Below are 13,496 nucleotides of genomic sequence, written 5' to 3' on the forward strand. Positions count from 1 at the left end.
CCTAGTCACAAGTAAAACGGTCCAACCCCCGTGTCTCTACGATGTTCTGATGCCGAGATATAACTGTTTGTATTTTATGTTGCTAGGGTGCTCAAAAGTGGTTGCTAGGGGCGTGGCTTAGTAAGTCTGTAAGGATCCTGAGAGACTGATTGGATGCCTGAGTAAAATGAGCCCACCCCCATGTCTCTATGACACTGTGGTGCAAAGATATCCATCCGGGCATTTTATAATGGCAGTCTATGGTATAGGTTGCTAGGGTGCCCAAAATGGTTGCTATGGTAACCTTACACCCCATTGTGGGGGACGTCCTGACAGAGTCTAGCACCCTCTTCAAATTTAGTAACCCACATGTTTCTATGAAATCCTGGCTCGGACCTATGACCCGTCAAAATTTTTGCAATGGTAAGTCTATGGGATTTTGCCCCATTGACTTTTCATTGGGGCACTTTTGGGCACCTCTTACACCCCAGGGGTACAACTTACACCCCATTGTGATCCATGTTCTTACAGAGCCTACCACCCTCTTCAAATGTTGTAACCCACATGTTTCTACAAAATCCTCGAGCGGAGCTATGACTCGTCAAAGTTGGGCGCAATGTTAAGTCAATGGGATTTTTTGGGTGGTTTTTCGCCCCCCTTTCGGAAATCCTGCACCCGATCGCTTATAAAAGTCATAGCACACCTCTCCTCAATAAGCCGGTCGATTTGAGCCCTAATTTATGGGTCTACGACAAAGCGTGCGGGACGAGTTACGCGCCGAAAAAGTGTCCAGAAAAAGAAGAATAATAATAATAATAACTAGATAGGTACATTTCCTGAAGAAAATGTGAGTGGTGCTTGCCGTGGCAAATTTCAGGGGACAATTTATGATTATACTCCAAGCCAAAAGTAAAACGGTCCAACCCCCGTGTCTCTACGATGTTCTGATGCAGAGATATAAGGCTTTGTTTACTCTGTTGCTAGGGTACTGTATTTGGTTGCTAGGGAAAAAATTGGCATCCACTAGTGATTACACTCCGAGATACGAGTCAAACGGTCCAACCCCCGTGTCTCTGCGATGTTCTGATGTGGAGATAAAAGGCTTTGTTTACTCTGTTGCTAGGGTAATGTATTTGGTTGCTAGGGAGAAAATTGGCATCCACTAGTGATTACACTCCGAGTCACGAGTCAAACGGTCCAAACCCCGTGTCTCTACGATGTTCTGATGCGGAGATATAAGGCTTTGTTTACTCTGTTGCTAGGGTACTGTATTTGGTTGCTAGGGAAAAAAATGGCATCCACTAGTGATTACCCTCCGAGTCACGAGTCAAACGGTCCAACCCCTGTGTCTCTACGATGTTCTGATGCGGAGATATAAGGCTTTGTTTACTCTGTTGCTAGGGTACTGTATTTGGTTGCTAGGGGAAAAAATTGCATCCACTAGTGATTACCCTCCGAGTCATTAGTCAAACGGTCCAACCCCCGTGTCTCTACGATGTTCTGATGCGGAGATATAAGGCTTTGTTTACTCTGTTGCTAGGGTACTGTATTTGGTTGCTAGGGAAAAAAGTGGCATCCACTAGTGATTACCCTCCGAGTCACGAGTCAAACGGTCCAAACCCCATGTCTCTACGATGTTCTGATGCGGAAATATAAGGCTTTGTTTACTCTGTTGCTAGGGTACTGTATTTGGTTGCTAGGGGAAAAAATGGCATCCACTAGTGATTACCCTCCGAGTCATGAGTCAAACGGTCCAACCCCGATGTCTCTACGATGTTCTGATGTGGAGATATAAGGTTTTGTTTACTCTGTTGCTAGGGTACTGTATTTGGTTGCTAGGGGCGTGGCTTGGGAGTGGCCAATGATGTGCCCAGTGATTACACTCCGAGTCACAAGTAAAACGGTCCAACCCCCGTGTCTCTACGATGTTCTGATGCGGAGATATAAGGCTTTGTTTACTCTGTTGCTAGGGTACTGTATTTGGTTGCTAGGGGCGTGGCTTGGGAGTGGCCAATTATGTGCCCAGTGATTACACTCCGAGTCACAAGTAAAACGGTCCAAACCCCGTGTCTCTACGATGTTCTGATGCGGAGATATAAGGCTTTGTTTACTCTGTTGCTAGGGTACTGTATTTGGTTGCTAGGGGCGTGGCTTGGGAGTGGCCAATGATGTGCCCAGTGATTACACTCCGAGTCACAAGTCAAACGGTCCAACCCCCGTGTCTCTACGATGTTCTGATGCGGAGATATAAGGCTTTGTTTACTCTGTTGCTAGGGTACTGTATTTGGTTGCTAGGGGCGTGGCTTGGGAGTGGCCAATGATGTGCCCAGTGATTACACTCCAAGTCACAAGTCAAACGGTCCAACCCCCGTGTCTCTACGATGTTCTGATGCGGAGATATAAGGCTTTGTTTACTCTGTTGCTAGGGTACTGTATTTGGTTGCTAGGGGCGTGGCTTGGGAGTGGCCAATTATGTGCCCAGTGATTACACTCCGAGTCACAAGTAAAACGGTCCACACCCCGTGTCTCTACGATGTTCTGATGCGGAGATATAAGGCTTTGTTTACTCTGTTGCTAGGGTACTGTATTTGGTTGCTAGGGGCGTGGCTTGGGAGTGGCCAATGATGTGCCCAGTGATTACACTCCGAGTCACAAGTAAAACGGTCCAAACCCCGTGTCTCTACGATGTTCTGATGCGGAGATATAAGGCTTTGTTTATTCGGTTGCTAGGGTGCTCAAATTTGGTTGCTAGGGGCGTGGCTTGGGAGTGGCCAATGATGTGCCCAATTGTTACACCCCTAGTCACAAGTAAAACGGTCCAAACCCCGTGTCTCTACGATGTTCTGATGCCGAGATATAACTGTTTGTATTTTATGTTGCTAGGGTGCTCAAAAGTGGTTGCTAGGGGCGTGGCTAAGTAAGTCTGTGAGGATCCTGAGAGACTGATTGGATGCCTGAGTAAAATGAGCCCACCCCCATGTCTCTATGACACTGTGGTGCAAAGATATCCATCCGGGCATTTTATAATGGCAGTCTATGGTATAGGTTGCTAGGGTGCCCAAAATGGTTGCTATGGTAACCTTACACCCCATTGTGGGGGACGTCCTGACAGAGTCTAGCACCCTCTTCAAATTTAGTAACCCACATGTTTCTATGAAATTCTGGCTCGGACCTATGACCCGTCAAAATTTTTGCAATGGTAAGTCTATGGGATTTTGCCCCATTGACTTTTCATTGGGGCACTTTTGGGCACCTCTTACACCCCAGGGGTACAACTTACACCCCATTGTGATCCATGTTTTTACAGAGCCTACCACCCTCTTCAAATGTTGTAACCCACATGATTCTACAAAATCCTCGAGCGGAGCTATGACTCGTCAAAGTTTGGCGCAATGTTAAGTCAATGGGATTTTTTGGGTGGTTTTTCGCCCCCCTTTCGGAAATCCTGCACCCGATCGCTTATAAAAGTCATAGCACACCTCTCCTCAATAAGCCGGTCGATTTGAGCCCTAATTTATGGGTCTACGACAAAGCGTGCGGGACGAGTTACGCGCCGAAAAAGTGTCCAGAAAAAGAAGAATAATAATAATAATAATAATAAGTATGCAAGATAGTAATAGTGATGCATTGCATAAATGCAAGCACCACTAATAATAATAATAATATCCCTGAGCAATAATAATAGTGATGCTTTGCATAAATGCAAGCACCACTAATAATAATAAAAAGCCCAGTAAGAACAGTACAGCGCATTTTCAATGCACTGTAATAATAACATATTTATTCAGATTATGTATAAATCTCAATTTAAAAAAATTGTCCCTTATGACTGTTTTTGTGGTCCAGGGTCACATATGTTAATTTTATCATAAATGTAGGTCATCATAAACCTTCCAGTTGTATAGGTAAATGCTGTGCCAGGGGAATTGTCCTATAATATGTGAACTGTTAGTGGCTTTAAAGGGATAGTTCGGACAAAAATGATATTAAACCCATGATTTACTCACCCCAAAGCCGTCCGAGAAGCATATGTCCATCATTTTTCAGACAAACACATTTTTAGATATTTTAGAAAATGTTTTAGATGTTTTAGTTAATCAAATGTGAAGTTATGGGGTTCACGTCCTTCAAGTCCAAAAATGTGCATCCATTCTTCACAAAATAAATCCAAACGGCTCTGCGATGATAAACAAGGGCCTTCTGAGGGTAATCCGTGCGATGTTGTTGTAGAAATATGCAAAAAATAACTCAATAACTAGCTTCCGGTAACGCCGCCATCTTAGTCGCTTACGCAGCTTATGGAGGTTTCTCTGCTGCTGCTCTGTGCCCCCGCCCTCCGAATTTGTCATACGTCACTAAGAAAGTACGTACACTATGCTAATACTCCCTCCTCAATACAGAGGAGTCTAAGATGGCGGCGCTACCGGAAGGTAGTTATTTTCGTTTATAAAGTTTTAAATATGGATATTTCTACAACAACACCACGCAGATTACCCTCAGAAGGCCTTTGTATATCATCCTGAAGCCATTTGGATTTCTTTGGGGAAGGATATATGCACATTTTTGGACTTGAAGGACGTGGACCCCGTAACTTTGCTGTTATCTAAAATAACTGAAAATGTGTTTGTCTGAAAAATTATGGATATATGCATCTCGGACGGCTTCGGGTGAGTAAATCATGGGTTTAATATCATTTTTGGCCGAACTATCCCTTTAAAAAAATATGTCTGTCAACCAGTTAAATAAATGGGTAATCCGTTTCTCTTTTAGGCATCGTCAGCAATGTTGTCTTCACCGGGCTGACCACCGAGCAGAACCACACGCTTTTGAAACACACGCAGCAGTTGATCCGGTCAGCCAATCCCAGCACTGCATTCATCCTAGCTGAAAAAGGAGCAGTCAGAAGGTCTGCATATGAATAATTACTTACACAACCACTCGTCCATTCGCTCAGCTCTTTGTAATCTTATGCTGCGTTCCAGGCAGGTTCTTAAACCCGTGAGTTACGACTTCAAAACCACGACTCACGACCTTATGCGTTCCAGGCAGCCTGTAACTCGTGTTTTTACATCCTTCTAACGGTGAAAGTGCACTGGAACGGCAGTCAAACCCGTGACTTCCCACCCGTGAACTCATACTTGATCGATGTACTCCCAGTTCAGAGTCGTGAGTCGTGGTTTTGAAGTCGTGAGTTACGGGTTACAGGTTGCCTGGAACGCAGCATTACTTACGGTATGGATTTCTTTGTATCGTAGGACTGAAGATATGAATCTTATCCTGAACAACAGCAGCTTCTCACAGTCTCACATGATCAGAGCACGATACCTGCTGTATCCTGGCTGGTAATATTTTCTCGCTCCCCTCACTATGATTGTGTGTATGTGCAAAGATGATTGTTTTTAAGTACTGTCAAATGTTTCAGGTGGGAGGGCAGGTTTGTATCTGGAAGTGGCTCTTTGTCCATGTCTCAGCATTGTATCGAGTTCAGTCGTCCTGTGGACAGAGCATTATTTCTGCAGCACTGTAAAGGTAAGTGTGTGTGTGCTTTTGATCATTAAATATATATTCAATAGTGTTTGTTACAAAGCATAAAAGTCTTTAATTAGACAAAAAGAACGTTGACAGTGTGCAGAAGCCATGTGCTAAAAATGGAAGTGGCAGCGTGATCAAAGCATAACTCGCTTTCTGTACTGTTGCTGTGTCTTTCCTCAGCTCTGAAATCCTCTCTGAAAGCCAGTCCGTTAACAGGAAACATCTATCACATCAGCGGGAAAGTGATGTTCTCTGGTAGGGCAATCTGTCTCCATAATCTCCTGCATCATCCGCTTTCAAATGAGTTTTTAATAGGAAATAATGTGACATAGTCAATAATCAATTATGATTGTCTATAAATATGTACTGTTTGATTCCAAGATGTCTGTGTAGTAAATGTATGATTTTCCTATGAGTAGTAGACAGGGGGCCTGTGGGGTAACGCCACACGGTAGGACTCTCACCTCCGAATCCTCAAAGTGATGTGGCCTGCACACATCTGTTCCTCTCACTCATTTTTTCTCAGTCGTTCCTCCTGTGGTCACCTTTTTTTGGAGGGGTTTTCTCTCGTCCTTTGTTCCTTTGAATTTGTGGTGTAGTTGCATGGAGAGAGTGGGCAGATTGGCAGAATGGCGAGCTCTGAGTGATTTAATAGTGCTTGAGTTACAGCACGCTAGGTAGTGTAGTTGATCCAAAACCATCTGTGATGCTTAGTTATCACCATAAATCATCTGTGTTTTGTTATGGATACTTTTTGATTTTTGGTACTTATGTTTGATTTGGTGTGTGATAGGGATGGGCATGAGTACTTGGAAGTAAAAACAGTGATCAACCGTGAAAACGTTATAAGTGCTTTTTAATTAATGTTTTTAGTAGGGCTGCAAAGCCATTAATCGCGAGTAATAGTTTGCAGAATAAAAGATTTTGTTTACATCATATATCTGTGTGAACTGTGTATAATAATTCCAATAGGGCTGGGTATCGATTCAGATGTTCCAGATCGATTCAATTTCGATTCACAAGCTATCGATTCCAATTCTCAGGCCGATTTTTAAACTTGATTTTCAATTTAACCCGATGAATATAGATTATATAGAATATTGTATTGTATTAGAATATGTAAGGAATAACTGACGACGGGCCATTGAATTATTAGAAAATAATGCACACCCAAGGTGCAATGCGGCACGACGCGAAGCGGATTGCTATTACACCGCGGGTGTGCATTATTTTCAAATAATTCAAAGGACCGGAGTCAGTTATTCCTCTTATTTCACGGTTACCACAAACATTGCTCTGGTGCCTATTTTTAAGATATTTTACAAGTTAGGCGTGCGGTTAACAGAAATTAATGCATACCCATGGAACATTTCTCAGCCAATCAGAATACAGCATTCAACAGACCCGTGGTATAAGTAAGGGATAATGTAGAGGCAGCCGGTAGTTATCGGGAAATAAGCCCTGACAGTGTGATCAGGACTCGACGCGAAGCGGAGGGTCTTGTATCACACGAAGGGGCTTATTTTGCGATAACTACAGGCTGCCTGTACATTATCCTGCTTATTACACAGCTACTTGCCAAATAAGGAAAAAAACTGGACATGAATATGAATTTGAAACATTTTATTGGCTTATTTGTTTTAAATAAACATTCTTATCTTTCCGCGAAACGATATAGTACCACCATTGTTAATAGTGGTTGTCCAGTGTTTGTCACAAGATGGCACCAAACGGTAATCTTTATTGGCGCGGAGGGATTTTAAACGTAAAAGTAGTACCGGCTATGCGTTATTACTTTGGAGCTGTTATTATTTGAAAAGAACGAACCTGCAAATGTCTCAACTGACCAATCAGAATCCAGCATTCCAGAGAGCCGTGTAATAATATATTATATTATATTAGAATATATTAGAATAAAGACTGAATGAATGAATGACAGGCCTCTCGCTCCTTGGTAACATTGCGCAAGGGAAAAAATAGGGTGACATCTAGTGGAGAAGACTAGTAATAAGATTAATCTTACATTCGATGTTTGCGGAAATAAATATGGGTAAAAAAAATCTATTTGTTGGCTTTAAGAATCGATTTTGAATCGACCACGTAAAAAAATGATTAATCGAAAAATTTATTTTTTGCCCAGCCCTAATATACAAGTACACACACATGCATACGTTTAAGAAATATTTACATGTATATATACCCTTAATTTACATTATATATAAATATGAATACTTAATATATATATATATATTTCTTTCTTAAAATTATACATGTTAATAAACGTGTGTATTTATTTTTACATAATTATTATACACAGTACACACACATGTATAATGTAAACAAAAAACTTTTTTCTGCAAACGATTAATTGCGATTAATCGCTATGCAGCCGTAGTTTTTAGCTTTACATTTCACACAAAATCCAGTAATAACTATGCACATGCTAAAAGTTAGGATTATTTTTAATTTTCTGATTTATTTTAATTTGCATCAGCACTTCCTTTGAAACAGTTCAGTAGGAACATGGCTTAATGGAGCAGACCACAGATGTCACAAGAATTAAAAAACTATTTGAGGCCTCATGGTATGAGTTGCAAAGGCTGTCGAGTACTCGAGCAGGCAAAGTAACCGAAATGCCCATTCCTATCGTGTGATTTAATTTACTGACATTTAATACTCAGTGCATCGTTTTATTTTAAGGCCGATTCCTTGCTTGTGTGTGTACAGTGCTAATAAGATGTAATCCACACCGCAGAGAAGTGATTGATTGGAATGGATGACTGTTGGCACGCTGTGCTAGACATAACTCCCTGTCTGATGATATGTTTGATACAGTAACAGGCAGCATGTTAGTCATTGAAGTGTATGTGTGGATCTAACTGCATGCGATATCTTGTTTACTGTAGACAACGACAGACTGATGGTGGTAAACTGTAACTCTATCAGTGGGTTTGTGACAGTCGCACCCGATCAGGAATCTCACCATGGCCCAGAGACAACAAACAACTCTTACCTAATCTTTCATGGAGTGGGGCTCACCCAGGAGGGCCTGAAGGACTGGCTTCGCCAATGTGTCAAACAGGTAAATGCAACATAGATTTAGTGCTACATAATGGTAGCTGAACACATCAACATGTGCTTCTGTACAGCTTAGTGGTAGAGAAATGTGTTAGCAGCGCAAAAAGTCATAGGTTGAACACACATACTGATAAAAAAAGCATCCCAGTCTCCTGAAGATGCGTATAAATAGCATGAAGTGTAAAACTCGTGCAATACATACGCCAAATTCCACTTTGGCGTGCATATGATACACCAGTCCTTCCCATTCACTTAAACGGTGCATCTTTTGTTGTCATTTTATTTATTGGTTTCTCAATTTTTTGCTGTTTTTTACCATTTTCGCTTGGGTTTAGGGTTAGAAAAACTTTTTGTTACATAAAAATGACATCCAAACCCCAACTCTAACCCCAACTCCAAGTGACCATGGCTTAAATATGGACAAAAATATGGTGAAACCTGTATATTAAATAACCTCATTAAGCAAATCTAAAATCTAACCCTAAACCCAAGCGAAAATGGTTTAAAAACAGAAAAAAATTGAGAAACCAATAAATAAAACGACAACAAAAGATGCACCGTTTAAGTGAATGGGAAGGACTGGCGTATCATATGCACGCCAAAGTGGAATTTGGCGTATGTATTGCACGAGTTTTACACTTTGTGCTATTTATACGCATCTTCAGGAGACTGTATTGCAAAAAAGTGTATACTTTGAAATGAACTGTAAGTCGTTTTGGATAAAAGCACCTGCCAAATGCATAAATGTAAAATCTATCAAGTTAGCCTAAATAAACAAGCTGTAAAATGTGCATTAAAATGATTCCAGGGGTAGGGGTGTTCTTGGGCATGGCTGGAAATGGATTATTATAAACATAATGGTGATTTTTTTGTTTTTTTAAATAAAATAAAGGTAGATGTGGAATTGAATTTTGTCCATAGAGAATTGATTGGAAGTTGTTTTGAGGAGGGAATAAGATTTGCACTTTTGATTAAAGATTATGAGGGCACGTTCATTAAAAAAAATATTTACATTTGTAAATAATAACCACAAAAAATTAATTGTGACTTTAAAGTAATTTTTAATATTTCTGTATTTGACAGAAAGTGCAAAAGCAGCTTAAGAAGAATAAGAGGACACTCACCCCACAAGAGATCAAATATGTCCATGTGAGTATATACATACAAATTTACACCTACACGGTCTACTCATTACCTGAGCAGTGAACCAGATGGGGCCTTTTTGGTTTCAATATTTACCCATAGATGAAAAGGCACCTGGATCCTCTTCCTCCTGGTTACTTCTACAACGGTCATCACTTTGTCAGTTTTTTCGGAGAAAAACAAAATGTCCATCCTCGTATCCTTCAATTCCAAAATATTTCCGCGAATCGAATCCAACTCTGTTTATCTGCACACTGCTGCAAGAGTTTTTATGAAAATTAAAGGGACATTTAATCATTTTCCAGCTCCCCTAGAGGTAAACATTTGGTTTTTACCGTTTTGGAATTCAATCAGCTGATCTCCTGGTCTGGCTGTACCACTTTTAGCATAGCTTAGCACAATCCATTGAATCTGATTAGACCATTAGCATCACGCTAAAAAAATAACCAAAGAGTTTGGATATTTTTCCTATTTAAAGGAACAGTATGTAAGAAATTTATATCAATTAATCATTAAATGGCCCTGAAATGTCACTAGACATTAAGAAATCATTTTCATTTCAAATACTCATATCACTCACAACAGCGGTCCGGCCAAGATATTGTCATTTAAAAAGTGGAGTTGCAGCCCTCAACTGATGTTTATGTTGTCGTTTGGTATATTGGCCACCAGCTGTGTGATTGCAGTACCAGTTTTAGCCACACGTTTTGTGATTGCAATACCAGTTTTGGCCACAATCCTACATACTGTTCCTTTAAAACTTGACTCTTACATCATGTACTAAGACCGACGAAAAATTAAAAGTTGTGATTTTCTAGGCAGATATGGCTAGGAACTATACTCTCAAACTGGCGTAATAATTAAGGACTTTGCTGCCGTACCATGGCTGCAGGAGGCGCAATGATCTTACGCAGTGGTGTAAAATAGTCCCCTTGGTTACTTTCAATACTATTATTTTTGAGCGCAATGCTAATGGTCTAATCAGATTCAATGGACTATGCTAAGCTATGCTAAAAGTTGTACCGTCAGAACCGAAGATCGGCTTAATGGATTCCAAAACAGCAAAACTCAAATGTTTAACTCTAGGGGAGCTGGAAAATGAGCATACTTTTTTTAAAGTGGAGTGTCCCTTTAATGCAATGTTAGTCAGAGATTGGTAAAGGTAAGTGTATAACCCCTGCACTGCTAGTACGAAAAGTAAACACTTTATCTTTAATATGAATTGTCACTACATCATTTAGTACAGAGACTTTCAGGCCCCCATTACAATATTTGAAGGCCCCCACTAACATTTTTTACCCGATTAAATCTTCTAGAGATTGACATGAACAGAGAGTTTTGTATATGCTAAAAAATAACCAAACACCTAATGTTATCAAGTGCCGATATTTACATTCCTATTGTTTGTGTATGTGATTTGGTTGTTGCATAGTTTCCTTAAATGTGTGTTCAGTAATGGACCAGTTCATAGAAGAATACGTGCTGGAGGCCAATAAGGAGATTGAACGCTTCAACAAGGAGGTGGATCTTCTGCCACATGCTGATCTCTTTGACCCCTAATCCCTCTCATCTGACAAATTCACTTTCTGGGGTGGGAAAGGGAGGTCACTCTACAATCTACAAAGTCCACCATCCAATTACCTTCTCAAAACCATTCGTTTCACATGTCGCGATGAGGGATTTGCAATTGAGGGATGGCATTCAAGGGAGAAAAATCACAGCATAATGAGAGATCCTATGTCCTGCGTACCATGACTGTAAACAGCACCAATGCCCTGAGAAAAGTCTAATGTAATGTGGTTATGTTGGAACTGCAATGCTAAAATATCTCTGTAAAGCCAAGAAAGCACAACCGAAAATCATAGTTTATATTAAATGTTCCTCAAACAGCTTCCAGATATAAGGAAAGCCCAGAACATTTCTCCTGCCTATTGGTAAAAATGAATTATTTCCCTTGCATCATTTGGTTTTCCCACTGTAATTCCGGTGCCTTGCAGACACGTTGAGCTGAATTGTAATGAAGTTTCTCACTGAAGCTAAATGTGATCAAACACGAGAAGGCTCATTTCCAGCCATGCACATCTGGACGGACAGGTGCATTGCACCTGCCCTCAGTCAGTGTCTGTCAATCTATCGACTGCCGCTGTGAAGATCAGGGCTGAGGATCTCTCATCTGCTGTGCCTCTAATTTGACCCATTCAGTAATGATCAACCAAACCACAGTGTTTCAAGCACAAGTCACACTTATTCGGGACGGGTGGAGGGGGGTAGGTTTACGGCACGGGTCAGATTTGTTCTTAATATGGTCTTATTTGATGTTGGGTTGATCTAGCACCATTGGGATTGGTTTGGTGTGTTTGTGTTAAGCCTGTGCTTACGGCTGTACCGAAGCCTTAGCGTGTGTTGCTGAAGCTGATCTATACTGTTTAGCTCTATAGCGTTTAGTATTACGGTCATATTTTAGCTCTGTGCTGGGATGTGTGTGTCTTCTATGCATGTTTACTATTGACTAATCCCACACAGCAGGGAAGCAGCAGTGTCTTTAATACACAATCACATTGGACAGGCAAGCCTTAAAAAGCCGACTAATGCTTTTTTAAACAATTATATCGTACTTCCAAAGAAACTCGGACACTGCTGGTCTCCTCTGTGCTGCAATATACCTGTGAATTACTACACACTACTACATAGGTTAGCAGCTCTCTCACCAAGCCATATTCACTCTTAAGAGTTGGCCACATAGTGCTACTGTTGCTATGGGCAACTTTTTTCACTGTTGCTATGGAGATTTACAAATATGGTAAACCTGCCTTTTGTCTCCGGAGACCGTACATCTCTTGGCACTCCTGTACCTTGTCAGTATGCAAGTGCGGTTTTACTCAAGGCTGTCCTGTTATAGACGGACTCTGAAAGGACGTTGCAAAGGATGTAGATCCACTTTAAACCGACGTGGAACGCAGACTAATAGGTGATAGAGCCTTACGAGCATGCAACAACGCGCTCCGACTTGGTCGGAATGGCGTTGGTATCCGTGTCGGATTCTACATGGCAGCTGTCCTTGAAGAGCGCAGGGCTACATTTATATAATATGCGTTTTAAAGTAGCAGCTATTTTTAGCACATACTATTCGCATGTGTTGAGGTGTCTTATTATAAGTTTTATTTACTCCAACAGAAATGCCTTTCACCAAACTGGAGCAACAAAGACAGAAATCGTAAGAGTTCTTACGATCTATTTTTAAATGTGAAAAGATTTATCTCGAGAGAAAAATGAATTCTATTTTTCTAATGCTGTGAAATCAATTCAATTGGAGCCAGATGATAGTATTCCCTCGGTAAAGCAGATGCTCTTCCTGTGAGAGGGATTTTGGCTGCTGCTATAGAGTCTTGGCTCGGAGCGGGGGCATCCCCTGGCACAGCCAAGAGCCAGTGTTGGTGAAAGGATTGGGACAGTAGGGTAACAGAAAGGCACTGGAGGGCCACCGCAAAACTCAAGATGAAGGGTCAATGGATTTGGAGGGGATGTTTTGGTGTTCGTTGGATATGTGGACACCATAATCTGGCTGATGCTCCTTATTGCAGAGAGCTCTAGTGAGGCCCTCCAGAGGCTATTTCTGGTATTGCGCGCTTTAATACCTACTGGCCTACACAACTGTACCTGTGGAGCTGAAGTTAGAGGAATTAAACAGAGTTTGGTGAATTTGACATGAACATGTCAAGAATAATCTTGAATTAGCTGCAATACTTTTCAAATATGAGGGATAG

The 13,496-nt window shown here is 41.1% G+C and overlaps 1 protein-coding gene across 1 annotated transcript in view; it reads left to right on the forward strand.

Annotated features, from left to right (window-relative positions):
• dnaaf9 (dynein axonemal assembly factor 9) overlaps positions 1-13,233 on the forward strand; it is a 53,583-nt gene extending 40,350 nt beyond the window's left edge. The window contains exons 30-37 of the mRNA XM_065297081.2: positions 4,750-4,885; positions 5,235-5,321; positions 5,402-5,508; positions 5,692-5,766; positions 8,418-8,593; positions 9,673-9,738; positions 9,835-9,928; positions 11,186-13,233. Coding sequence (XP_065153153.1) covers positions 4,750-4,885; positions 5,235-5,321; positions 5,402-5,508; positions 5,692-5,766; positions 8,418-8,593; positions 9,673-9,738; positions 9,835-9,928; positions 11,186-11,292 — 848 coding nt within the window. The 3' untranslated portion in view covers positions 11,293-13,233. The remainder of the gene's footprint in view (positions 1-4,749; positions 4,886-5,234; positions 5,322-5,401; positions 5,509-5,691; positions 5,767-8,417; positions 8,594-9,672; positions 9,739-9,834; positions 9,929-11,185) is intronic.
• Positions 13,234-13,496: the final 263 nt, after the last annotated feature.

This window comes from Paramisgurnus dabryanus, chromosome 20 (assembly GCF_030506205.2).
Source record: "Paramisgurnus dabryanus chromosome 20, PD_genome_1.1, whole genome shotgun sequence".
NCBI lineage: Eukaryota > Metazoa > Chordata > Actinopteri > Cypriniformes > Cobitidae > Paramisgurnus > Paramisgurnus dabryanus.